The sequence below is a fragment of the Dermacentor variabilis genome, chromosome 10 (assembly GCF_050947875.1).
Source record: "Dermacentor variabilis isolate Ectoservices chromosome 10, ASM5094787v1, whole genome shotgun sequence".
NCBI lineage: Eukaryota > Metazoa > Arthropoda > Arachnida > Ixodida > Ixodidae > Dermacentor > Dermacentor variabilis.
Window position 1 is genome coordinate 63,323,220 of NC_134577.1, and position 22,908 is coordinate 63,346,127.

At 47.6% G+C, this 22,908-nt stretch overlaps 1 protein-coding gene across 2 annotated transcripts in view; it reads right to left on the reverse strand.

Moving 5' to 3' along the window:
* Positions 1-931: 931 nt before the first annotated feature.
* Positions 932-22,908, reverse strand: part of LOC142559573 (zinc finger X-chromosomal protein-like) — a 33,058-nt gene continuing 11,081 nt past the window's right edge. The window contains exons 1-2 of one of the 2 annotated variants that reach the window (XM_075671152.1): positions 17,047-17,232; positions 932-1,529 (exon numbers count right to left, since the gene is read on the reverse strand). In XM_075671152.1, coding sequence (XP_075527267.1) covers positions 1,187-1,529; positions 17,047-17,150 — 447 coding nt within the window. In that variant the 5' untranslated portion in view covers positions 17,151-17,232 and the 3' untranslated portion in view covers positions 932-1,186. Of the gene's footprint in view, positions 1,530-17,046; positions 17,233-22,908 lie in introns of those variants that run through there. The other variant, XM_075671153.1, reaches the window with a different exon arrangement.

Sequence of the window (22,908 nt, forward strand, 5' to 3'; positions counted from 1 at the left end):
CAGAAGAGACGCTTCACGTCGGTGTAGACCCGCTGGAGGTTTGAGTTGAAGTGACGGGTTTAGTCTTTGCAGTCTTGTGCGCCTTGTATGTGCGGTGTTCCACTCTGCCAAGGAGATCGTGCGTGACTGGAATGAAAGCATGTACAATACACCTCGTCAAATCAAGCAGGCTGGGTGACTGTCTCCATCCAGGTCGTTATGAAGGCGATGCCAGTGAAGCATCATCGTTAAAGTTCGTTATTTAGCCACAGCAGTGTTTTGTTTGATCATTAGTTACATGCACGAGCTAAGCCAACTAGTGTAGCTGTTCTTCCACTTTGAGCATCCCGTTTTTCCGGGCAGAGTCTTGAGCTTCCGCCATTGAACAAATATGTATACCATTTTTAACAGTTTTGTTTCTGCAATGCTGGGCGCTAAAACTATTGATAACGTTACCAGCAAGGCTCGAGAATATTAGGGCGGCACCTTACTGAACTCCACTATTAGGAACTCTACTCTAAATATACTTACAGCTATTTTTTTCCAAGAAAGATGTCTCACTCTTTTGTTCAATCCAGGAGGCATATAAATTTGTTTTAACCATGGCTAGAGGATAGCGAAAGACGGGTGCGTTCTTCGAAGAAAACAACAGATGGCGCACAGTGTTCTTAAAAAAATTATGGGGTTTTACGTGCCAAAACCACTTTCCGATTATGAGGCACGCCGTAGCGGAGGACTCCGGAAATTTTGACTACCTGGGGTTCTTTAACGTGCACCTAAATTAAGTACACGGGCATTTTCGCATTTCGCCCCCATCTACATGCGGCCGCCGTGGCCGGGATTCGATCCCGCGACCTCGTGCTCAGCAGCCCAACACCATAGCCACTGAGCAACCACGGCGGGTGGCACAGTGTTCCTCCAGATAACCACTGTAAAAATTTTATTCGCAGGCATTCTTCGGCCGCAGTCAGAAGGGATAAGATTAGCCCACTTTTGTTTGTCATGAAGTTCGCGCACAGCTGGAACAGTTGAGGCCCAGACCGCAAGTTCTTCTGCAAAGGCACACGACACGGCTTGGCGCCCATATGACATCCAGAGAGGTCGCTCCTCCCGGGCGAACATCCGCCTGCACCGAAGCCGATGCCACCATCGCGTTCGACGGTGCTTCCCGACGTGCTCGTTCAATTTCGTGGTGCATGCTGCCCTGTTAAGGTGTCCCTTCGAAGGCTTCCCAGTCCTGTGCGCCTACGTGCCGAACAAGCACGTGCTTCTCGAGGTCCTCTTTTCTACAATATCTCTTGCCGCACACGCCGCATTCAAAGGACGGTTCGCCGTGTGTACGTAAATGCCTCTTGAGATTCCAAGGCTTCTTAAACAGTCGACCACATTCGGAGCAGTTGTTGCTTTTCCCAAGCGAGTGGTCAGCGGTGTGCTTTTCGAAGGCCTCCGTTTCGGTGAAAGCGAACCGGCAAACGTGGCACTCTTGGATTCTGTTGGCAGCCTGGTTCTCTCGCTGGTGCCCCGCTGCTTCTCTGGTTTCTTCGGGAACTCTGCGAGAGAATAGATGGGGAGGGCACTTCATTAGTAAAACTTGGCCGTAAAGAGCGTAAATTTGGGATCGTGGATTCGGTTGCAAGAAAACCTACTCCTCTTGGGTGCTACCCCCTTTGCAACGGACACTTATTTGACAGTGCCGGCGCTTTCCGGTGATGGATTTGGCGCCAAGGAAATGGCCTTGTTCACCGAAGTTTAAAAATCGAGAAAGTTCTTCCGAAACCTCGTTCTCACTTGGAGCCATCGAGCAGTTTTGAACGATGCTAAAACGCAACGAGGTGTAGGAAAGCCAGTGGTATGGCTGTACGCCTTCGATTGTGTCTGCTACACGACAGCAGAAATTTGATCTCCCGTCCTCGAAATAAGCGGCTGAACGCGTGAACCGAAAGGAGCAGACATCTGGGTTTCCAATATTTCCACACCCCTGTACATATTAAGCCCAAGAAAAAGTCGTTTTCAAGCAAAGCGCCTAGAACAACAGCGCCGCAAACGTCTAGACCTTTAACGAGATACTGACAAGACCTTTTCGACAATTCATTTTCTTCCTTTGAAATTCCTAGAGCTTGAAACCTTTGAAAACTCTTGTCTGACCCCTAGAAAATAGCCTTGTCACCATATTTAAAAGGATCTACAGGTCTAGCATTTTCATTCACCGCAACACATACACAATCAAAAATGTCCTGTCAGTACCCCTCTCAGGCAAGGAGGGGAGACAAAGGGGACGAAAGACAGGGAGGTTAGCCAGTGTAAGCACCGGCTGGCTACCCTATGCTGGGGAAAGGGGTAAAGGAATAAAAGGAGAAAGAAGAAGATGGTGGAAAAAGGAAACCGGGAAATTGACACAGTAACGGGATACTACGCGATACAACACTCAAAGACGGTTGCATAATTCGCAGGTCCTTAAAAACTTCAGCAAAGCCCTTAAGGACTTGAGTGCCGAAGCTGGTCTGGACCAGTGTCCTGGAGCTTTTTACTCGGTAAAGGGGCGATTGCCCAGTTTTGTAGAGTGCGGCCATGAGCACTTTTCTTGGCACTTTGTAACGGGGACTGTCACAAAGGAGGTGCTCAAAGATCTGCTCGACCCCGCAGGTGTCGCAAGTCGGACTGCCGGCCATTGCAATGCGGAAAGAATAGGAGTTTGTGTATGCCACGCCGAGCCATAGGCGGCACAGAAATGCTGCTTCCGCTCGTGGTAGCCCTGGTGGTAGACAGAGTTGCAGACGTGGATCCAGTTTGTGGAGACCGGCGTTCGTGAATTCACTGGTGTTCCACAGACTCTGCGTAAGCTCGCGGGCGAGGGAGCGAAGACTTGTGGCGGCATCTGTTCGTGACAGTGGTATTGGTATAACATGGGCACCATAGTGAGCAAATCGGGCGGCGTCATCCGCACTGTGATTTCCCGAAATTCCGCAGTGACCCGGTATCCACTGGTAGATGATGTGCCCCTTGTTGATTGCGTGATGGTGGAGTAGTCGGATGTGTGCGACTAGTTGCACACTTGGTCCGTGGTTGAAAGGAGACATCAGACACTCGAGAGCTGCCTTCGAGTCACATAAGATGGACCATGAATGTGATGATTCGTGACCAATAAACTCCAGAGCAGCACGGATAGCTGCGAGTTCTGCTGCCGTCGATGATGTAATGTGAGACGTTTTGAACTTAAGGGTGGCAGGCTCTGCGGGAATTACCACTGCTCCAGCTGAACTTTTAGAGGAGGTAGAACCATCCGTGTAAACGTGGATGCGTTCTTTGTGCTTGTCATGTAGGAATGAAAGCACGGTTGTAGGTGAAAGCACAACGTATGGTTGCATTGTTTTGCGCGTGAAAGCGATCATAGAGCACTTCTCCGAGGACACCTCCAGACCTCGCGCTCGAAGATAACCTGATGTTAGTGTGGCCGCTTTTTGAAGTCTGGCGGGAACCTGGGGACGCGTCGCTCCTGATGACCAAAGGCATATATCGTCTGCATAGATCGACAAATGGACGGATTGTGGAAAGGTATGAACCAGATCCAAGAGCACGAGGCTAGAAAGAGTGGGGCTCAAGACTCCGCCTTGTGGTACGCAACGGTAGGTTTGTTGTGATGACGCACCATCCTGAGTTTGCACAAAGAATGACCTATCCTTTAAGAAGCTGAACATCCATTGGAAAACAAGGACGCCTAGGCCGACATCGCCCAAGACCTCCAGGATGGCGCGATGGGTTACGTTGTTATAAGCGCCTTTAAAATCCAAAGACATCGCCGCTGACAGCCTCCTTAGGATTTTTTCATGCTGAACAGATTAGACAAGATCTATGACGTTGTTTACAGAAGAGCGTCCGCGTCGAAAGCCCGTCATAGCGTCAGGGTATAACTTGTGGTGGTCTAGATACCAGTCTAGACGCGTCAGCACCATCCTCTCCATCACATTTACTAGACAACTGGCCAGAGTAATTGGACGATAAGATAACGGACGATAGGTCTAGGGGTGATTTACCTGGTTGGAGCAGAGGCACAAGGCGGCTGGACTTCCATGCAGCAGGAACCACTCCTTACTGCCATGAATTATTGTACACGTCTAGAGGAGCATGCCGGGCTGTTTTACCGAGGTTTCCAAGAGCTGCGTATGTTACCCCGTCAGGCCCAGGTGATGAGGAACGTCTGCACGCTGCCAACGCCGCCTGCAACTCCTCGATGGAAAACAGATTCTACATACGAGAATCCTGCAAGATTGGAACATCACGGGGATCACGTGTGGCGAACGATGGCGATAGACCAGCAGCCTTAAAACAGAAGTCCTCCGTTACGTCGATCCCTCTGCGACCTTGGTAGAGAGCCAGACATTTGAAGGGGTGGCGTTCGAAGACCACGCATCGTGCTCCATATATGTGACAGGGGTTTATGCGGATGAAGGGAATCACAGAAGTTTTTCCATCGTAGAGACTGCAGGGAGTTGATCCGACGCTGGATCTTCTTCTGTATGCGTCTCGCCTCCCTTAGGTCGTAGATGGACTTGGTGCGCCGGTACCTTCATTCCGCGCGACAGCGGATTGCTCGAAGCAGCTCCAATTCTGCTTCGAATTCAGAAAACTTAGGAATAGGCCGAAAAGCTCTTGTGGCTTCTTGAGCAGCGACGTTAATTAGCTTGTCGATGTTGCCAGGTAGACAGTCCTGGATCTCTTGGCAATTCTCCATGAGCAACGTGTATTTAGGCCAGTAATGAAGAACTGTGGTGGAGTCACTTGCGTATGCCGTCGATATTAACAAATGTTGGAACGTGGTCCATACCATGCGTTTCTGTGTCCGTAAACCATTTCACACTGACACTAAGGTATCTTGAAACTAAAGTCGAGGCAGCTGCTGTATGTCAATCCCCGCAGAAAAGTGGGACTACCATCATTTAGGCAGCAGAGCTCATGGTCCGACGCGAAGGATAGTACACGTCTTCCTCGACAGTCCATCTTTAAGCTTCCCCATAGCGGATGATGCACATGGAAGTCGCCGGTAATAAACTATGCTCCATGTGTCGCAGTTAAAACTGCACTTAGTCTTGCGTTGTCAAATTGAGTCGAAGGTGAACTGTAGGCACCTACGAGCGTGAGTGCGACGTTCTTCCATATTATAGTAACACATACGTACTGATAGTCGTCACCAGGTGCCACTGGGTGTAAAACATACGGTAAATCGCATCTGATATAAACAATGACTTTTCTGCGGTGACTACAAGTGGCAGGCATGAAAGCTTCATATCCTGATATGCGGATGGCGGTCTCAATGTTTAGTTCATAAATGAGGATTATTGGAAATTTGTTCTTAAAAACAAATGGCCGAAAGTCCGAAATGCGGGATTTAATGCCTTTGACATTCCATTGGCAGATAAACGCTTCTTTGACCTCTTTAAGGAACAAGTGTAGAGGAGCAGCCATGGTACTTCTCAAGACCGGACAGTACCGGATTCAGGGAATCCAGTATTTGAAGTGTGCCTCGAGCCGCCGGAGTGTGTATGGCGGTGAGCAGTACTCGTAGCGTGTTCATAAAGGCCCTTATGGTGACAACTTGTTTGTCGTCGTCTTGGTTGCTGCCAGAAGGCGAAGCATGATTCGGTGAGTGCGCTACATCTTGTCGCTCCGCTGGTAGGTCTAGCCGTGGCAACGACGGCCACTCCTTGCATGAGACAATGATATTGGAGACTTTCTGCTTAGGATCTTCATTACTACTATTGCTAGCTGTATGTGGAAGTTTGTGGACTGTCAGTGGACGCGGTGCATCCTTAGCATTAGCAGTGGGTTTCCTAGATCTCCGGCGACGTGAACGTCGATGTCGCACCTTAGCGGCAGCCTCCCTGTGCGAAGAACCATCCCTGACCATTTGCCTCAAGACTTTCGCCTCGTTTTTCACACGTGGGAAATTCTTTGAAGTTGCATCGTGAGAACCTTGACAATTGGCGCACTTTTGTTTTTCTGCACGACAGGCGTCGGAGCTGCGGGACCCAGAGCATTGTGGCCACGCGGCAGCATTTGTGCCAACCGTATTACCGTGCCCTATCGTGTGACACTTCCTGCACTGAAGCGGCTTTGGCACGAAAGGCCATACTATGCGTCGACAGTGACCGACCTTGACGTGTGACGGTAGACTGTCTCCTTTGAAAGTTAAGTTCACACACTGCAAGTTTCCTAGACGGCTTGCAATATGGCAATTCCTTCAGGCGCTGGCTTGATGAGTATGTGCGGGTCAGCATGGCTTGTTGAATTATCTACGTGATACACAACGCCCTCCGTAGAGTTCTGATCGTCTTTTTTATAGCAGCGTACGTTGATGCTATCCAGCACCTTAACCTTGCTCAGAATGTCTAGCGCGCTGCTGTTTGTGACATCTAAAGCGAGGATGTTCTTACGGGCGTTGATCCTTACATCTTTGATCTGACCCCGAACAAGTGCCTCGAGCGACACAGATATGGCTTGGCGGCTGATCCCGTTTAGATTGTTGCTAGCAGCCACAGGCACAAATAAAATTGCGAGCTCTGATGGCTTTCGCGACAAGATCACATTTGCCTTACTTCTGGAAGATCTCCTGACGAGTCTTCTGTTCGCTTTGTTCTTCGCTATGGGCACTAAGTCACCGTCATCCGAAGTATCATCACTGGTCGCTGAATAGATCATAGTGTGCTCGCTGTCCGTGTCACTCGGACGACTAGACCGCTTTCTCGGAGCGGCCGCTGTTGACGTTGAAGCACCAGGAACCCCTCCTGGTGACTCCATGTCCATCGCCGTAGTTAAGGAAGTGGCGTCTCCCACAAAGTAGCTTCTCATTCGCAGAGACAAAAAAGCAGCGTTCCACACAGTAGACACGTCGTCGTCGTCCAGGCAAATATCATCGACGGGCATCATACACTCGTGATGAAATCATAAATTTAGCCTTTGTTTCTTTCATGAATGTAGCTGAACTAGAGACGTAACATAGGGAAGCAGATGTGCGGATGCTGCCATTATAAGCATTCCGCAGCAATCGAACAAGCCACAGCCTATGACTTTACCTTTGACTTTGGGGCTCAATAAAATTTTACGGACATTATGCTAGCGAAGCTAAAAGAGACAAACATACCTTTATATATATATATATATATATATATATATATATATATATATATATATATATATATATATATATATATATATATATATATATATATATATATATATATATATATATATATATATATATATATATATATATATATAGAGGCGGAAATCTGTGGCCCCCTGCGCAGTCACTGACAGGCCAAGCTATTCTAGAAAGTATCCGGAGCACTTTTGCCGCACGCTCAGAGGATGATCGGTAAAAAGTGCAACAATCACAAACTGCTGTTCTAAAGATTTCAAAGCCTGTGATGTACCACTTGTCTTTTTTGTTTGTTTGTTTATTTCTTTATTGACAAACCAACGCTCAAGAGCGGTTTGTCTTGATGCCAAAGCAAAAGGCGGCACGAAAAGCCACCTGACCAGGCCTTTGACACCAGACAGCACGCGCAGTAGACAAGATTGCAACATGCTTCAAAACACATCGCAAAATATCAAACACACGGAAATTAAAATGCACGTACAGAGTATCAAATACGCTAAGTAGAAAGGCAAATAAGCAAGAATGACAGAATTAGTCGTCAACACATTCATCATCAACATGACACATAACTATTAAGACCAATGGACTACAATTGAACTGAAGGTAACAAAACAAATGTACATCAAAGTTACAACTGTTGGAGGAAATACATTTCAGTTAGTTTTCTGAAAGCAAGGAAAGAGGGAGAACTCTCCATTGTATCTAAAAACCATTAATAGAAATTCAGAATGTTCGGAATTTGCCATTTTCATAATTGCATACCGTATCTAGTTCGGCCTTGGATTATCTAGTTCTTGCTTGAAGGCTTGGAGTAGCGCCTGACACCGGCGAAAGATGCCGCTATACTAATCCAGGAACAACCAAATTAGGAAGGCCCACTAAGCTTGAACAAAGACACTCCCTAACCAGAACAGAAATTTGCCTCCCTGGTGCAGTAATTGGCCACAACCTCCCTAATGATCTTCTCAATGAAACGATGTCTCTCAGTCCCCAGTGGATGCATAGCACCTGACCAAGGCGGCGGTCAGACTTGCAACGCAGCAGAGGGTGCTAAGAGTACCTGGGTCCGGACAGGCCGCCAATGGAAACTGACCCTCGCAACGTTTAACACCCGAATTCTCTCGGGTGAGGCTAGCTTAACAGGACTCTTCGAAGAACTATCAGACATTGCTTGCGATATTATTGGCCTTAGTGAGATTAGAACTGATGAGGCTTGCACGTTGCTGAATAACGGCCATGTCGTCTGCTATAGACGTCTCCCTGATAAGAAGCAGTAGGGGTTAGGATTCTAAATCCGTAAGGACATGGCGGGCAACATTCAGGAATTCTACAGTATTAACGAGAAGGTAGCAGTAGTCGTAATCAAACTCAATAAGAGGTATAGATTAAAGGTAGTACAAACCTACGGTCCAACGTCCAGTCATGACGATGAGGAACTAGATCAGTTTTATGCAGATGTTGAATAAGCTATGAGAAAAGTGCAAACGCGGTATGCAGTAGTAATGGGCACTTCAATCCAAAAGTGGGGAAAAGGCAGGCGGATGAACAGGCAATTGGCAACTACGGTGTTGATTCTAGAAACACTCGAGCAGAGATACTGGTAGAATTCGCCGAAAGGAATACGCTGAGAATAACGAACACCTTTTTCAGGATACGTAGCAACAGAAAATGGACCTGGAAAAGCCCTAATGGCGAAACGAGAAATAAAATTGATTTCATACTTTCCGCCGATCCCAGCATAGTGCAGGATGTAGAAGTAATAGGTAATAATAATAATAATATTTGGTGTTTTACGTGCCAAAACCACTTTCTGATTATGAGGCACGCCGTAGTGGAGGACTCCGGAAATTTTGACCACCTGGGGTTCTTTAACGTGCACCTAAATCTAAGCACACGGGTGTTTTCGCATTTCGCCCCCATCGAAATGCGGCCGCCGTGGCCGGGATTCGATCCCGCGACCTCGTGCTCAGCAGCCCAACACCATAGCCACTGAGCAACCACGGCGGGTCAAGTAATAGGTAGGATAAAATGTAGTGATCATAGGTTAGTGAGGGCCAGGATTCACCTCAATTTGAACTGAGAAAGAGTAAGTAAAATTGGTCAAGAAGAAACAGGTCAACTGAGAGGCAGTAAGGGTAAAAGCAGACAAATTTAGGCTGGTACTTGCAAACAAATATGCAGCCTTAGAACAAAGAGATGATGATGATGACATAGAGCTAATGAATGAAACCGTAACGAGGCTGCCTTCAGAGGCAGCAATAGAAGTGGAAGGAAAGGCACCAAGGCAACCCGTAGGCAAGCTCTCCCTAGTAACAAAGTACCTAATAAGGAAACGACAAAGACTCACGTCCAAACGTCCAACACAAGAGATAAGATAGAATTTGCGGAGCTGTCAAAACTGATCAAGAAAACGAAAATAAGCGATATTAGAAATTATAACGTGTGAAAGAATGAAGAAGTCGTTAAAAATGGACGCAGCATGAAATAAGAAGGAAACTTGGCAAAGGACAAACCAAGATATATGCACTGAAAGATAAGCAGGGTAATATCAGCAATCTCGAAAATATAATAAGAGCAGCGGAAGAATTCTATACTGACCTTTACAGTACCCATAGGACTCAGGAGCTGTATTCGAAACAATATTGAACAGTATACAGAAACTCCTCCTATAACTGGAGATGAGGTCAGAAAAGTCTTGCAAGGCATGAAACGGGCAAAAGCGGCAGAGGAGGATGGAATAACAGTCGATTAGTTCAAAGATGGAGGATACATATTGCTAGGAAAACGGCGGCTCTCTATAGGAAGTTTCTATCGGCTGCAAGGCCAGAAAACTGGAAGAATGCAAAACAATACTAATCCACAAAAAGCGCGACGTTAAAGAACTAAAAAATTATAGCTCATTAGCTTACTCCAAGTATTATATAAAAGATTTATCAAAAGAAACTCGAATAGAATAGTGGTAACACTGGCCTTTAGTCAACCAAGGGAACAAGCTGGCTTCAGGAAAGGTTACTCTACAATGGATCACATCCATGTTATTAACGAGCTTATCGATAAATCCACCGAGTGCAATAAGCCTCTCTATATGGCTTTCATAGATTACGAAAAAGCATTTGATTCAGTAGAGGTACTAGCAGTCAGAGGCATTGCGCACTCAAGGAGTACAGACCGCTTACATAAATCTCGTCGAAAATATCTACAGAGATTACACAGCCACCTTATTTCTACACAAGAAAAGTGGGAAGATACCTATAAAGAAAGGATCAGGCAAGGAGACAATATCCCCAATGCTACTAACAGCTTGCTTAGAAGTATTCAAGCTATTAAACTGTGAAGGCTAAGGAGTAAAGATGGGCGGCGAATACCTCAACAACCTTCGGTTTGCCCATGCAATTGTTATATTCAGCAACAATGCAGACGAGTTACAACAAATGATTGAGGACCTTAACAGGGAGACTGTAAGAGTGGGGCTGAAGATTAATTTGCGGAAGACAAAGGTAATGATAAATAACCTGACAAGGGAACAAGAGTTCAAGATCGCAAGTCAGCCTGTAAAGTCTGTGGTGGAGTACGTTTACCTAGGTGAACTAATCACAGGGAACGCTGACCTTGAGGAGGAAATTTACAGAAGAATAAAAATGGGTTAGATTGCATACGGCAGACATCGTGAGCTCCTGACTGGGAGCTTACCGTTATCATTGAAAAGGAAAGTATACAATCAGTGCAGTTTACCGGTGCTGACATACGGCGCAGAGACTTGAAGGCTGACAAAGAAGGTTGAGAACAAGGTAACGACCGCGCAAAGAGCAATCGAACGAAGAATGCTAGGCATAACTTTATGAGACAGAAAGAGAGCGGTTTGGGTCAGAGAGCAAACTGGTATAGACAATATTTTAATTGACAATAAGAGAAAAAAATGGCTGTTAATTATACCAGCAATTTCAACCTTTGCATCGTCAATGCAATTATGTTTTAACTTGACGAGCAAGTTTGACGATGCATACCTAGAATGCAGTGCAATGTGTGAGGGGGGATTACATTAGAACAGCCATCTTACCGCTTGATGTAATCAGATAAGCTGGAACTGAAAGCCATTTTACCAATACAGAAATTTCTATTTGACGTCGCACTCAGAAGAGCGTGAGCAAATTGACGCTTTTGAGCGCGAACATTTTGTCGGCCCGCGTAGATGCACATGTATGAGGTGGAAAATAAGGAATGGGCCTTTTTCTATTTAAGAAAAAATGCATAGAGCACGAGCGAGCTTTCTCAAGCCTATATGCAAAGCCTATATGAAGGTAAGCTTTCACGGCGCGGCTATAAGACATCTTCTCCAAGCTTTTAGCAGCACAACAATTATGCATCTGATTGACAAAATAAGCAGGACTCGGACACCCCAACTACACGACACATGGATTACATTGCAACTGAAATTGACCAACTTCACAGCACGCCTTTTCCACGATCCGACAAAGTTAACATTGCTCACCATTCCGCCTTCGTGAATTTGGTGCTGCGCTGCCAATCCAGAGGTAGCATGATCAAATGCCGGCTGCTGCGGCTGCCTTTCGATGGGGGCCTGATAAACCCGTCTTCCGTGGGGTGCAGCTTAAAAATCCTTGGTGGTGAAAAGGGATCCGGAGTCCCCAGTATGAGGCGTGTGATAATCACTTCGCGGTTTTAGCACGTAAACTCGCAGAGTTTAACTAAAGTGTAGGTTAAGTATTGCCCTACCTGCAGGACTGGCCCACAATACTTTGCACAAAATTGATTGGGAAAGCGCATGAGAACCGAAGGCATAGAAAGCTTCGTTTTATTAAAGGAATAACAATTTAGAGCCTGCGTTTTATCCGTATTACGTAGGACGTGTTGACTGAGTAATTTCGTGGGCGCTAGATGCGGTATATCAGCCCATGTGCTTTGTCTACGCGCAATCCAATTACCCATTGCAAATGTCTCGTGTGGTGAGCAGCCACGGTGCACATAAGAACTCGCAGAGAAACGTTCACCGGAATAGAACCTGAATATTTGACAATCTGCACATAGTGGCGTGTCAAGGTTTGACATCGTTCAAAGTAAATGTTGAATAGAAGCTCACCTGCTTGCATCCAGATCAGAGGGTGCACTGCTTGTACCCTGGGCCAAGTTGCAGTGGCCGCTCGACATCGTAAAGTAGGGTCGAGCGGTTTCGTTCCGGGCCACAGTCGCCTCGTCCCGTACGGACTGTGGAGGCGGTGACTTCCTGGAGCAGAATAGTGCCAGGCGGGGTCAAATGTCACGTGATCTAGAGGGGGTGACATGACGCATTCCTGCACCCTCTCCCCAAACTAGCGCCTAGTATGAAGACATGACACTGCGCATGCGCGTTCATTCTAGCTTTTGTGCCGAACTGCACAAATCTCTTGCTTCATCAGAAGGCGATAAAGCGCAGTTTGCCATGTGTTCGCAGATCCCGCCAAATTGTCATCGCGACCTGTATACCCATATTTCATTGCGCTCCAGCGTAGCATACAGTGGAAGCTTCCCAGTTTCAAGAGAACCAAAAACTACTCATGAAAGGCTAAAAGATCTCATGGGCAAAGTATACCTTTTGTAATAGAATAAATATACAAATCCAACGCGCATGTTCAAATAAATTGAGACGAAGCATTATGAAAGCGGTTATAAATGCTCTATAACTAACCGCGGTCCGAACACGTTTGTTTCTGTCTTCCTCTGCAACGTGTTATTCATGCAATATTTATGCGTATCCGGCAGAAAGGTTACCGGATTATTCTTTAGCAATTTCTTTGTGCACCGCACCGATCAGACTATGCCGAAATACAAACTCCGAATCGGGCCGATGCCGAGCGGGAGACGTCGCAGTGATGTCACGATGACGAAGGTAATGTAAAATACTTGTTGAGAGGAGAACGGTTATGACACGTGTATGCACCAAAAAATACCACGCGTATCATTCAACGTTTAAGTAATCTGCACCTCGTGTGTCCCGATAACGAATGGCCATTCTGCAAGATTTGACATGAACAGGCACACACCGAGTGGCTAAACCTACGAAAATAATGTTTGTCATAGCATCTGTTCACTCTAATCCACTTCTACATTTACAGATCAGTGCCCTATATAAATGCTTGTGAGCCGAAACATACGCTAGTTTGAGTGGATATACAGAGGGAGGTGCGTTAAGTCGCACTACATCTGCTACTTACATTTGCACCGTTCAATTGCACTACACACAAGTTCAAACAACAACGGTTAACGGGGAAACACAAGCTCGCGAAAGAGAATTTCCCGGGTGTATTGTACAGGATTCCTTGCGCTGGTTGTGAACACGTGCACATATGTGAAACGGGCAAATTTTGAAAACAATTAAAACAGCACAACTATGATGCCAGCATCAAGCATATGGCAATAAACACGTCACCTGAACATTCCACTAACAAATACACTGATACCGATTGTCTATCACGCAGCCCAATTGACCCGCCATCGCAAGATGAGGATGATGTCGCCTCCTCCATGCGCAAAAAACGTCGGCTGTTTCTGTCTTTCCGTGTCCACGTTTATTAAAAGTCTGTGGTTTTCACGTGCCAAAACGACGATATGATTATGGGATCACGCCGCAGTGGGGGACTCTGGACTAATTTTGGCAACCCGGAGTTCTTGACCGTGTACCCTGTGCACGGGCTTTTTTCCATTACGCCTCTGCCGAAGTGTGCCCAACGGGGCCGGTATTCGATCCCGCGTCCTCGGTATTAGCGTCGCAACGCCAAAGCCAATCGTAGGACACATCTGTGTTTTAGATATTTGAAGACCCTTATAGATATAAGGCCCAAGAACAAGGGTTTTGAAGTAAAGTGTCTAGAAGACAAGCGCCGTACGCGTTTTTGCCTTTAACGAAGTACTGACGAGATCCTTTTGACAATTCATTTTCTTGCTTTGATCGTCCTAGAGCTAGAAACGTTACCCTAAAAACCCTAAAAATTGGCTTGTCACCATTTTGATTAGGATTTCGAGGTCTAGGATTTTGATTTAAAGCAAGAAATAAACACTCGAAAATATCGTGTCAGCACCCCTTGGAAGCAAATATCATCCATGGGCATCTTACATTCGCCATCAATTTTTCGTCATCAAATTCATCAAATCAAGCCTTTGTTTGTTTCATGAATACAGCCAAACCAGAAACGTCACGTGGGGCAGCAGGTGTGCGGATGCTGCGCTCTTAAGCAGACTGTAGCAGTCGAACAAGCCACAGCCTATGGCTTTACCTCTGATTTCGGTGTTCAATAAAACTGCACAGGCATTCTGCTTGCAAAGCTTAAAAAGACAAAATTGCTTTGCATTTATATATAGGCGGAAATCTTTCGACCGCTGCGTAGCCATATACAGACCAAGCCATGCTAGACATCATCGGGAACACTTTTGCCGCACGTTCTGAGGAAGACGGGTAAAAAGTGGAATGATTCTAAAGATTTCTAAGCCTGCTATGTACCGAGTGCCTTTCGATGCAATAGCAATTATATGATCACTCCAGGCGCACCTATGCTGTCGGCGTCGCCGTCGCCGTGAGGTTCCGTATGAGTGAAAGCGTGTGAAGGGGGGCCGGCGAACGCGGTTCAATCTCGCGTGCTCGAGCGAGGAACGTGGCCCGGATGCGTGCCCTCTCCTGCGTCGCGTGAGGGAGGCGTTGAGACGGAGGGAGGAGGGGCGTTATTCTCCGGTGGCTGCTATGGTGCCTCGATGTCCTGCCGCCCCTCCTACAGAGTGGAGGCAACCGCGGCGTCTACTACGGTGTTGACCACACGAATCGCGGACGCCGTAGCAGACGCCTTTGATAGATGCCATAAGGGCGAGTTGCCGGCGCTCGTGTGTATTGAAAGCGGTCTGCGACGGGGCAGACCGCGATCGCGCGGGCCTGATCTTCAAAGCGATGTGCCGGTAGCTTCGTATGCGCTATGCGTTCGACAGTTTGATTCGCGCTGAAGTCAGACATGCATGAAAGTCAATTCGTTTGCTGCTGACACGATTCCTCACTGCAGAATTGTCACAGGAAGTCTCCGCGCTCATCGTGAGAGTTGTGTTCATGCATACCTGTGCGCGCTTGACACTGTGCTGGTTAATTTGGTTAAAGTACATTGATGGGCTAGTTGGTTTGAATCCATGATGGAATGTGCAAGCGCGACTGAACAAAGGCGTACAAAGAAGCAGACACACAAAAACAGCGCTCTTTCTGTGTGTGTTTATACGTCCTCGTTGAGTGACACTTACATATTCTGTTATTGGTAATTTAGTTTGCAGGTTGACGTTTAAAAGTTTATACGGCTCATAAAACTACTATCCTTACTTCGTAAAGATATCTATTAATTTGCTATCGCAATCGCCTCTATGCCTTTCGGGCGGAACAGCGAATTATTTTTGAATCACCTAATTCTTTAAAAAAATCACATATGTCACATTGCATAGCTTTAGTAAATGAGCTGGGTTATCCCAGACGGAAACGTCACTTGCATGAACAATCAAAAAGTATGTATGACTTATTAACAAAAAATTCAGAATATTTTTTTAAATAAAACATGACGGCACACATTGCAAGGCATGAATTGTGTCCAGTGGGTTATCAAGGCGTATCCTCTACGAACGAATTTTCACGATGGCACCAGATCCGAGATATTGAGTTGCGAAATTGGCCATGAAATGAATTTTCCTCCTGCGACGTTTGTACTTCATTGACTAACAACAATCTTCCAAAGAAAAGTAAACGGAACAACAGTGCGTTTTTACCGCAAGTTTTACGGTGCATACCTCTAATTCAGTGCCATGTGTGATGTGTAATCACATTTTGTAACGGCCATCTTGCTGCTTCATATAATCGAATAGTCGGAAACTGACAGCCATTTTGCCAATCCAGAAAGTATCTTATCTAACGTCGCACCCGGAAGAGCATAAGCAAATGGATTTATGATCGCGAACGTTTTGTCGGCCACCGTGGGCGCGCACTCATTGGGTGGCAAATAACTAGTGCGCCTTTTTCTAATTAAACAAAATGCACACATCACCAGCGAGTTTTTTTTTTCAAGCACATATCAAGCTAAGATTTCACGGCGCGGCAATAAAACTTCATCTTAAGCAAAGCTTTTTACAGCATAGCGTTTATGGACCCCCTTGACAATATCAGCAAGACACGTAGATTACTTTGTAACCGAGATTGGCCAGATTTCCAACACACCTTTTCCGCTGTCAGACAAAGTTAATATCGCTTGCCGTAGCTGCCTAGGGAACTTGGTGCTGCGCTGCTAAGCCAAAGTTAGTGTGATCAAATACCGGCTGCTGCGGCCGTATTTCGATGCCGACCTGAAAAAACTCGTCTTCCTTGGGGCACACGTTAACAACTTCCTGGTGGTCAAAATTCCACTGGAGTCCCCCACTATACGACCTGCCTGATAATCACATCCTGGTTTTGGCATTTGAACCACAGAGAATTTCACTTAGCTTTAGTATTGCCATACTTGCAGGACTGGGCCTCGATACTGTGCAATAAGTTGACCGGGTAAGCGCATGAAACCCTATGGCGTAAAAAGCTTTGCTTTATTAAAATGATAAGACACTGTAGAGCCTGCGTTTAAACCGCAGAGGATATTAGGTGGGGCGTGTTTTTTCACTGAATAATTTTCTAGGCGCTAGCGCCGCTATACCGGCGCGTGTGCTGGGGCTACGTGCAAGCCAATTTAATATTGCAAATGCCTCTTGTGTGTCCCCTATTCACAAAGACAGCAGCAGCAGCCACGGTGAGCAAAGCCCATCAGAGCGCGCCTAGAAATGTTCACCTTAACAGAGCCTAAATATTAAGCAATCAGCATATGACGGCATGTCTACGTTTTGACATTATTCAAGGTAAATGTTCTACGGAAGCTCACCTGCTATTGTCCAGATCAGAGGCTGCACTGCTTGTACCCTGGCCGACGTCGAAGCTGCCGCCCGACATCGTAAAGTAGGGTCGAGCTGTTTCTTTTCCGGCCATAGTCGCCCGTCCCGTACGGACCGTGCAGCCGGTGACTTCCTAGGGCAGTAGGACAAGATAGTGCAGCCGCGGTCAAATTTCGCGCAATATCGGAGGGCGTGCCACGGCGAAATCCTGCACCTTGTGCCTGAACTAGCACCTTGTGTCGCGTCATGGCAGTGCGCATGCACGTACTTTCTAGCTTGTACGCCTAACAATACAAGTCTCTTGCTTTATCAGAAGTAGATAAAGCGCAGTTTTGCATGTGATCGCAGATCCCGTCATATCTGTCTCACGACCTGCATACCCACATTTCATAGTGCTCGAGCGTAGCGTGCAGTGGAGGCTTGTCACGTTTACCAGAACCGCACGCAAATGATGAAAGAATAAGAGTCATCCGGGGCCAACTATACTTTTTGTCTCACAGTAAGTCTACAAATTCAACGCACACGTTCGAATTAAAGTGAAGCAAAGCACTACGAAAGCGGTTAATAAAGCTCTAACTAACCGCGATCCGTACATTTTTGCTTTCATTCGTTTTATGCAACGTGTCAGTCATGCAATATCTATACTTAAAGAATTATGGGATATTACGGGCCAAAACCACGTTCTTATTATGAGGCACGCCTTAGTGGAGGACTCCGGAAATTTCAACAGCCTGGGGTTCTTTAACGTCCTCCTAAATCGAACTACACGGGTGTTTAAGCACTTCGCCCCCAACGAACAGCGGCTGCCGTCTCCTGGATTCAATATCGTGGCCTCGTGCTCAGTACCGAAACACCATACCCACTGAGCAACAACGGCGGGTAATATTTATGCTTGTCCGCCATAAAGGTTACCGAATTGTTCTCTATCAATTTCTTTGTTTATGCACCACACCGGTCACAACCTATGCCGAACTGCAAACTCCGAATCAGGCCGATGCTGAGTGCGAGACGTCTCCGCAGTGATGTCACGATGACGAAGGTGACGTATAATACGTGTCGAGAGAATGGTGATGACACGTGTATGCACCGAAAAGTACGACGCGTACAATCCCACGTTTATGTAATCTGCCACCTCTTGTGTCCCGATAGCAGATGGCCATTCTGGAGGATTTGGCAAGAACAGGCACACACGGTGTGGCTAAAGCTACGAAAATAATGTGTATCGTAGCATTTGTTCACTCTAATCAACTTCTACATTAACAATGGTATGCTAAGCACGAGGTCGCGGGATTGAATCCCGGCTTCGACGGGGGCGAAATGCGGAAACACCCCTGTACTTAGAGTTAGGTGCACGCTAAAGAACCCCATGTGGTCTAAACTTCCGGAGTCCCCCACTAAGGCGTGCCTCAAAATCAGATAGTGGTTTTGGCACGTAAAACCCCTTAATTTCATTTTTTGTACATTAACTGAGCAACACCCTATATAGAAGGGAGGAAGAAGAAGAAGAGGCTGCGTATGGTTGCACCGCACATGGGTTCCGCCTTTACATCGCTAAACCCTGGATAATTGACGTCAGCGCCGCCACAACTAGCCTCAATCGACTCCTTACGTCGAGCGGAACACGTGGACACCCAAGGCTATACTGTGAGTCGCTTGCTCCACGAATTACCGGACTCTGAACTTCGCAAGAGGCGCCCGCCCAGCTAAGCCTAACGACGGGTACGGTCTAGCCGAAGACCTTGACCCAGTTCGGTGCACCAATGGCCACCAGTGATGGCACCGAGATGAATCTCGAGCACGCGCAAATCCCACTTCCTGATGAACCTGCCGGCGGAGACTGGCTCACTGTTAAGTACGGTCGGAAGAAAACATCGACTCCCACCAATCCACCCCTCCAACCCCGACACCCATCGTTTCACCGACAACCCCGACTCCCACCGCTGCCTCGAAACGACCTCAAGGTAATCATCCGTCCCCGAGAGGGACTCAACCTTGCCACCTGGACCACGCCACAGGTCGCTGAAGGCATCAAGCTGGCATGTCAGCACCCCACTACTGAGCACGTACGGACCCTTACTGTGAGAATTGACCCAGTACAAAACATCGCTATTGCTAGCACACCAAATGAAGAGCTAGCTATGAGCATCCGTCACATCACTACAATTCACCTGGGCGCTCGAGAATTTGCAGTCACGGCATACGTGGCGGCACCCGACAGCTCCGTCAAAGGGGTCATTCACGGCATTCCCGCAGGAACTCCCACAGAAGTCCTCCTTAACGGGCTCTATGCACCTGGCCGAGAAATCTTACATGCCCGTATGCTCGGACAAACCGCTGCGACAGTGATCACATTCACTGGCAAGGCTGTACCCTTCTACGTGCGATACTATAGCGGTGAAGTACGATGCAAACCATACCGACCAACCACGCATTTCTGCCGCATCTGCCACCAAGTCGGCCACCGGACCGATGTATGCCCAACTCCAGAAGCAAACCTATGCCCCCAGTGTGGTACACGGAACCCCACTCAGGACCACCCCTGTCACCCCCGGTGCGCCTTATGCCAGGGGCCTCATCCTACGGCTTCCAAGGAGTGCCCTGATCGACTGAAGAAGGCATCCTCAGCCTCCCAAAGGACCAGCCGCCGGGACTACTCACGGTCGAAGTCTCGGTCACGTACACACCAGCAACGGAAGCGTTCCCGCTCCAGGTCTCGCTCCTGCTCGCGAAACCAACAAGGAGCGACCCGGAACCTCAGCGGACCTGCTGTACCGGGATCACAAGCGGTGAGCTGGTCAGCACGGCTTTTCCCCTCTCACACAGTCCACCAAGACAACACCCTCTCATCACGTCTACACACAGCACCCACCCCACATAATTCTTCATCCATACACAATACTGATGTTCAACTGCAAATTCTAGCTGAACTAAAGGCCATCAGAGAAGAAAACAAACGCCTTCATGAAGAAAACAACAAACTTCGCACGCAGATTGCAGAACTATACGCGACTCGTACTGCCACTCATCATTCCACACCAATAACCGCACCCTCAATGCCATCATCTTCGGAGCATTCTGAACCCATGATTCTCGCGGAATCAGCAAAACCGACAGAAATCGCACAAGTCGAGGAGAAAGTTGATGTACTGCAACGGCAGCTTCTAGCAATGCAACAAAGCATCCAGCAACTGGCAAGTGTTATTGAAGAAACGCGGCTCGCAAAAGATCAGCGGCGCAAGAAAATCAGAACACTAGTACAACAGGAAGCAGAGCAGGGACACCCTGCCGATCCACCCGTCAGCCAGGACGAATAGCAAAACCAACCACAGGAACGAAAATCCACTCATAATCTGGCAATGGAATTGCCGCAGCTTCAAACGCAAGCAAGGATCACTGAGACAGTACATAAGTAACTCCAAAACGACACCAAGCGTAATCGCACTACAGGAAACAGGCGCACACCCAACTCAAGCTGGCTACAACACACATACCACCACGCCTGAAAGCCGCGTGGCCACACTTACAGCTAAAACGCTCACAACCACACAACACACAATAGACGGCAGTGACGTCGATCATAACCTAATTGAGATCCTGCCACTCCAACGAGGCCGAAAGAGCCTTTTCATACTGAATATATACAGCCCACCCAAGCAGAAGCAGGCCAAGTTCGACTACTTGATCACTAAAGCGATTGGCATAGCCAAAAATAATAGTCTGCTGATTGTAGGCGACTTCAACGCTGCTCACCAGGCATGGGGCTACACGACAGCCACATCAAAAGGCACTGCACTCCAGTGCACGATACAGCAGCACCGTCTCACCATCCTCACAGACCCCGCATACCCCACACGTCTAGGAAACAGCGTCTCCCGAGATACATGCCCTGACCTCACCCTCACTAAAGGGATACAGCAAGCTGCCTGGCACAACACGGAGGAAACTCTGGGCAGTGACCACTGCATACTTGCCACCACATTGAACGTTACGCATGCACGCCACCCGATAAAGAAGACAACACTCACAGATTGGACAGCTTTTCGCAAAGAGCGAGCGGATGACTCCTCAACGGGTATTACGGATCTCGAGCAGTGGGTACGAGAGCTCCATCAAGACGTAGCCAGACATTCAAAACAGATCACACTCACCACAGACATGCCGGCCGTAGACCCACACCTTCTTCACCTCTGGGAAGCACGTCGAGGCCTTGTTAGGAGATGGAAGCGCCAAAAACATAATCGTAAATTGAAACTACGTATAGCGAAACTCACGGCAACCGCGGAATTTTATGCTGGGGAGCTCACCCGTCACAACTGGCGACAACTATGCAACAAGTTCCAGGGTAATCTTAGCATGGCCAAAACATGGTCGCTGCTACGCCATCTTCTTGACCCCACACAAAGCAAGGCAATTAGCCAGCAAACACTCCAACGTATCCTCCACAACCATCCGGGTTCTGATGACGAAATCCTGGAGGAGTTGCGGGCGCGGTACATAGGCGATTTCGAACCCGCACAAGGACAACCTCCAACCTACAGCGGGAGCGACAATTACGACCTCGACAAGCCGATCACTATCACTGAGGTGCAACAAGCACTCCATGCACTCACACGAAACACCACCCCAGGCAAGGATAAAATAAATAACAAGCTCCTGCGCAATCTGGATGATGGCACCATTCAATCTCTTACTGACCTCTTTAATCATCACTGGGAAGTGGGTACGCTACCAGCAGACTGGAAGCACGCGGACATCATACTCATTCCGAAGCCAGGCAAACTCTCCAGCTTAGAAAATATGAGACCAATTTCACTGACTTCATGCCTAGGCAAGCTTCTGGAACATGTCATTCTGAACCGGCTTCAACCTTACCTAGAATCCAGCGACCTCTTTCCCGAAACAATGTTCGGATTCCGGCCCCACCTTTCTACCCACGACATCCTTCTTCAGCTGAAGGAACAAGTCCTTGAGCACATCTCATCGCACAACACCGGAGCGATTTTAGCACTCGATCTCAAAGGCGCTTTCGACAATGTGGCTCACCATACCATCCTTACGAACCTAAGCCTCACGAACTGTGGTCGTAATACTTACAATTATATACGCGCCTTTCTAAGCAACCGCACGGCCACAATAGGCATTGGCTCACTCAGAACCCCGACGTTACCTACCCGCAACACAGGAACCCCACAAGGTGCTGTTCTATCACCCACCCTTTTCAATATTGCTATGATGAAATTACCTGACAAACTCAACGCAAAACCAGGAATCAGGCATGCAATATACGCCGATGACATCACTATCTGGACCACCGCTGGTTCCGAAGGAGAGAAACAAGACGCCCTTCAACAAGCGACCGACGTCGTCCAGCAATATGCAAAAACAAGTGGTCTCCGGTGCTCCCGCGAGTAGTCAGAACTATTAGTCGTTCGACATAAATCCCGAAGCAAACTCAATGAACTACCAAACATCACACTCACCCTTGACGACAAAGAAATACCCACAGTAAACCGCGTCCGCATTCTCGGACTCCACATACAACAGGACGGCGGAGGCGCATACACCATCCAACGTCTCAAGCAGACCACCTTTCAGATCATGCGAATAGTCAGCCGTATCACCACCAAACAATACGGACTGAAAGAAGACGACGTAATACAGCTCGTCCAGGCCCTGATAATCAGCCGCATTGCCTACGCTGCCCCGTACTTGCCCCTCACTCCCAAGGAGATAGATCAATTAGACGTACTTCTTCGGAAAGCCTACAAGCAAGCGCTCGGCCTACCCCCGGGAACAGCGACACTCAAGCTTGAAGCCCTAGGAGTCCACAATACTATAAGAGAAATTATAGA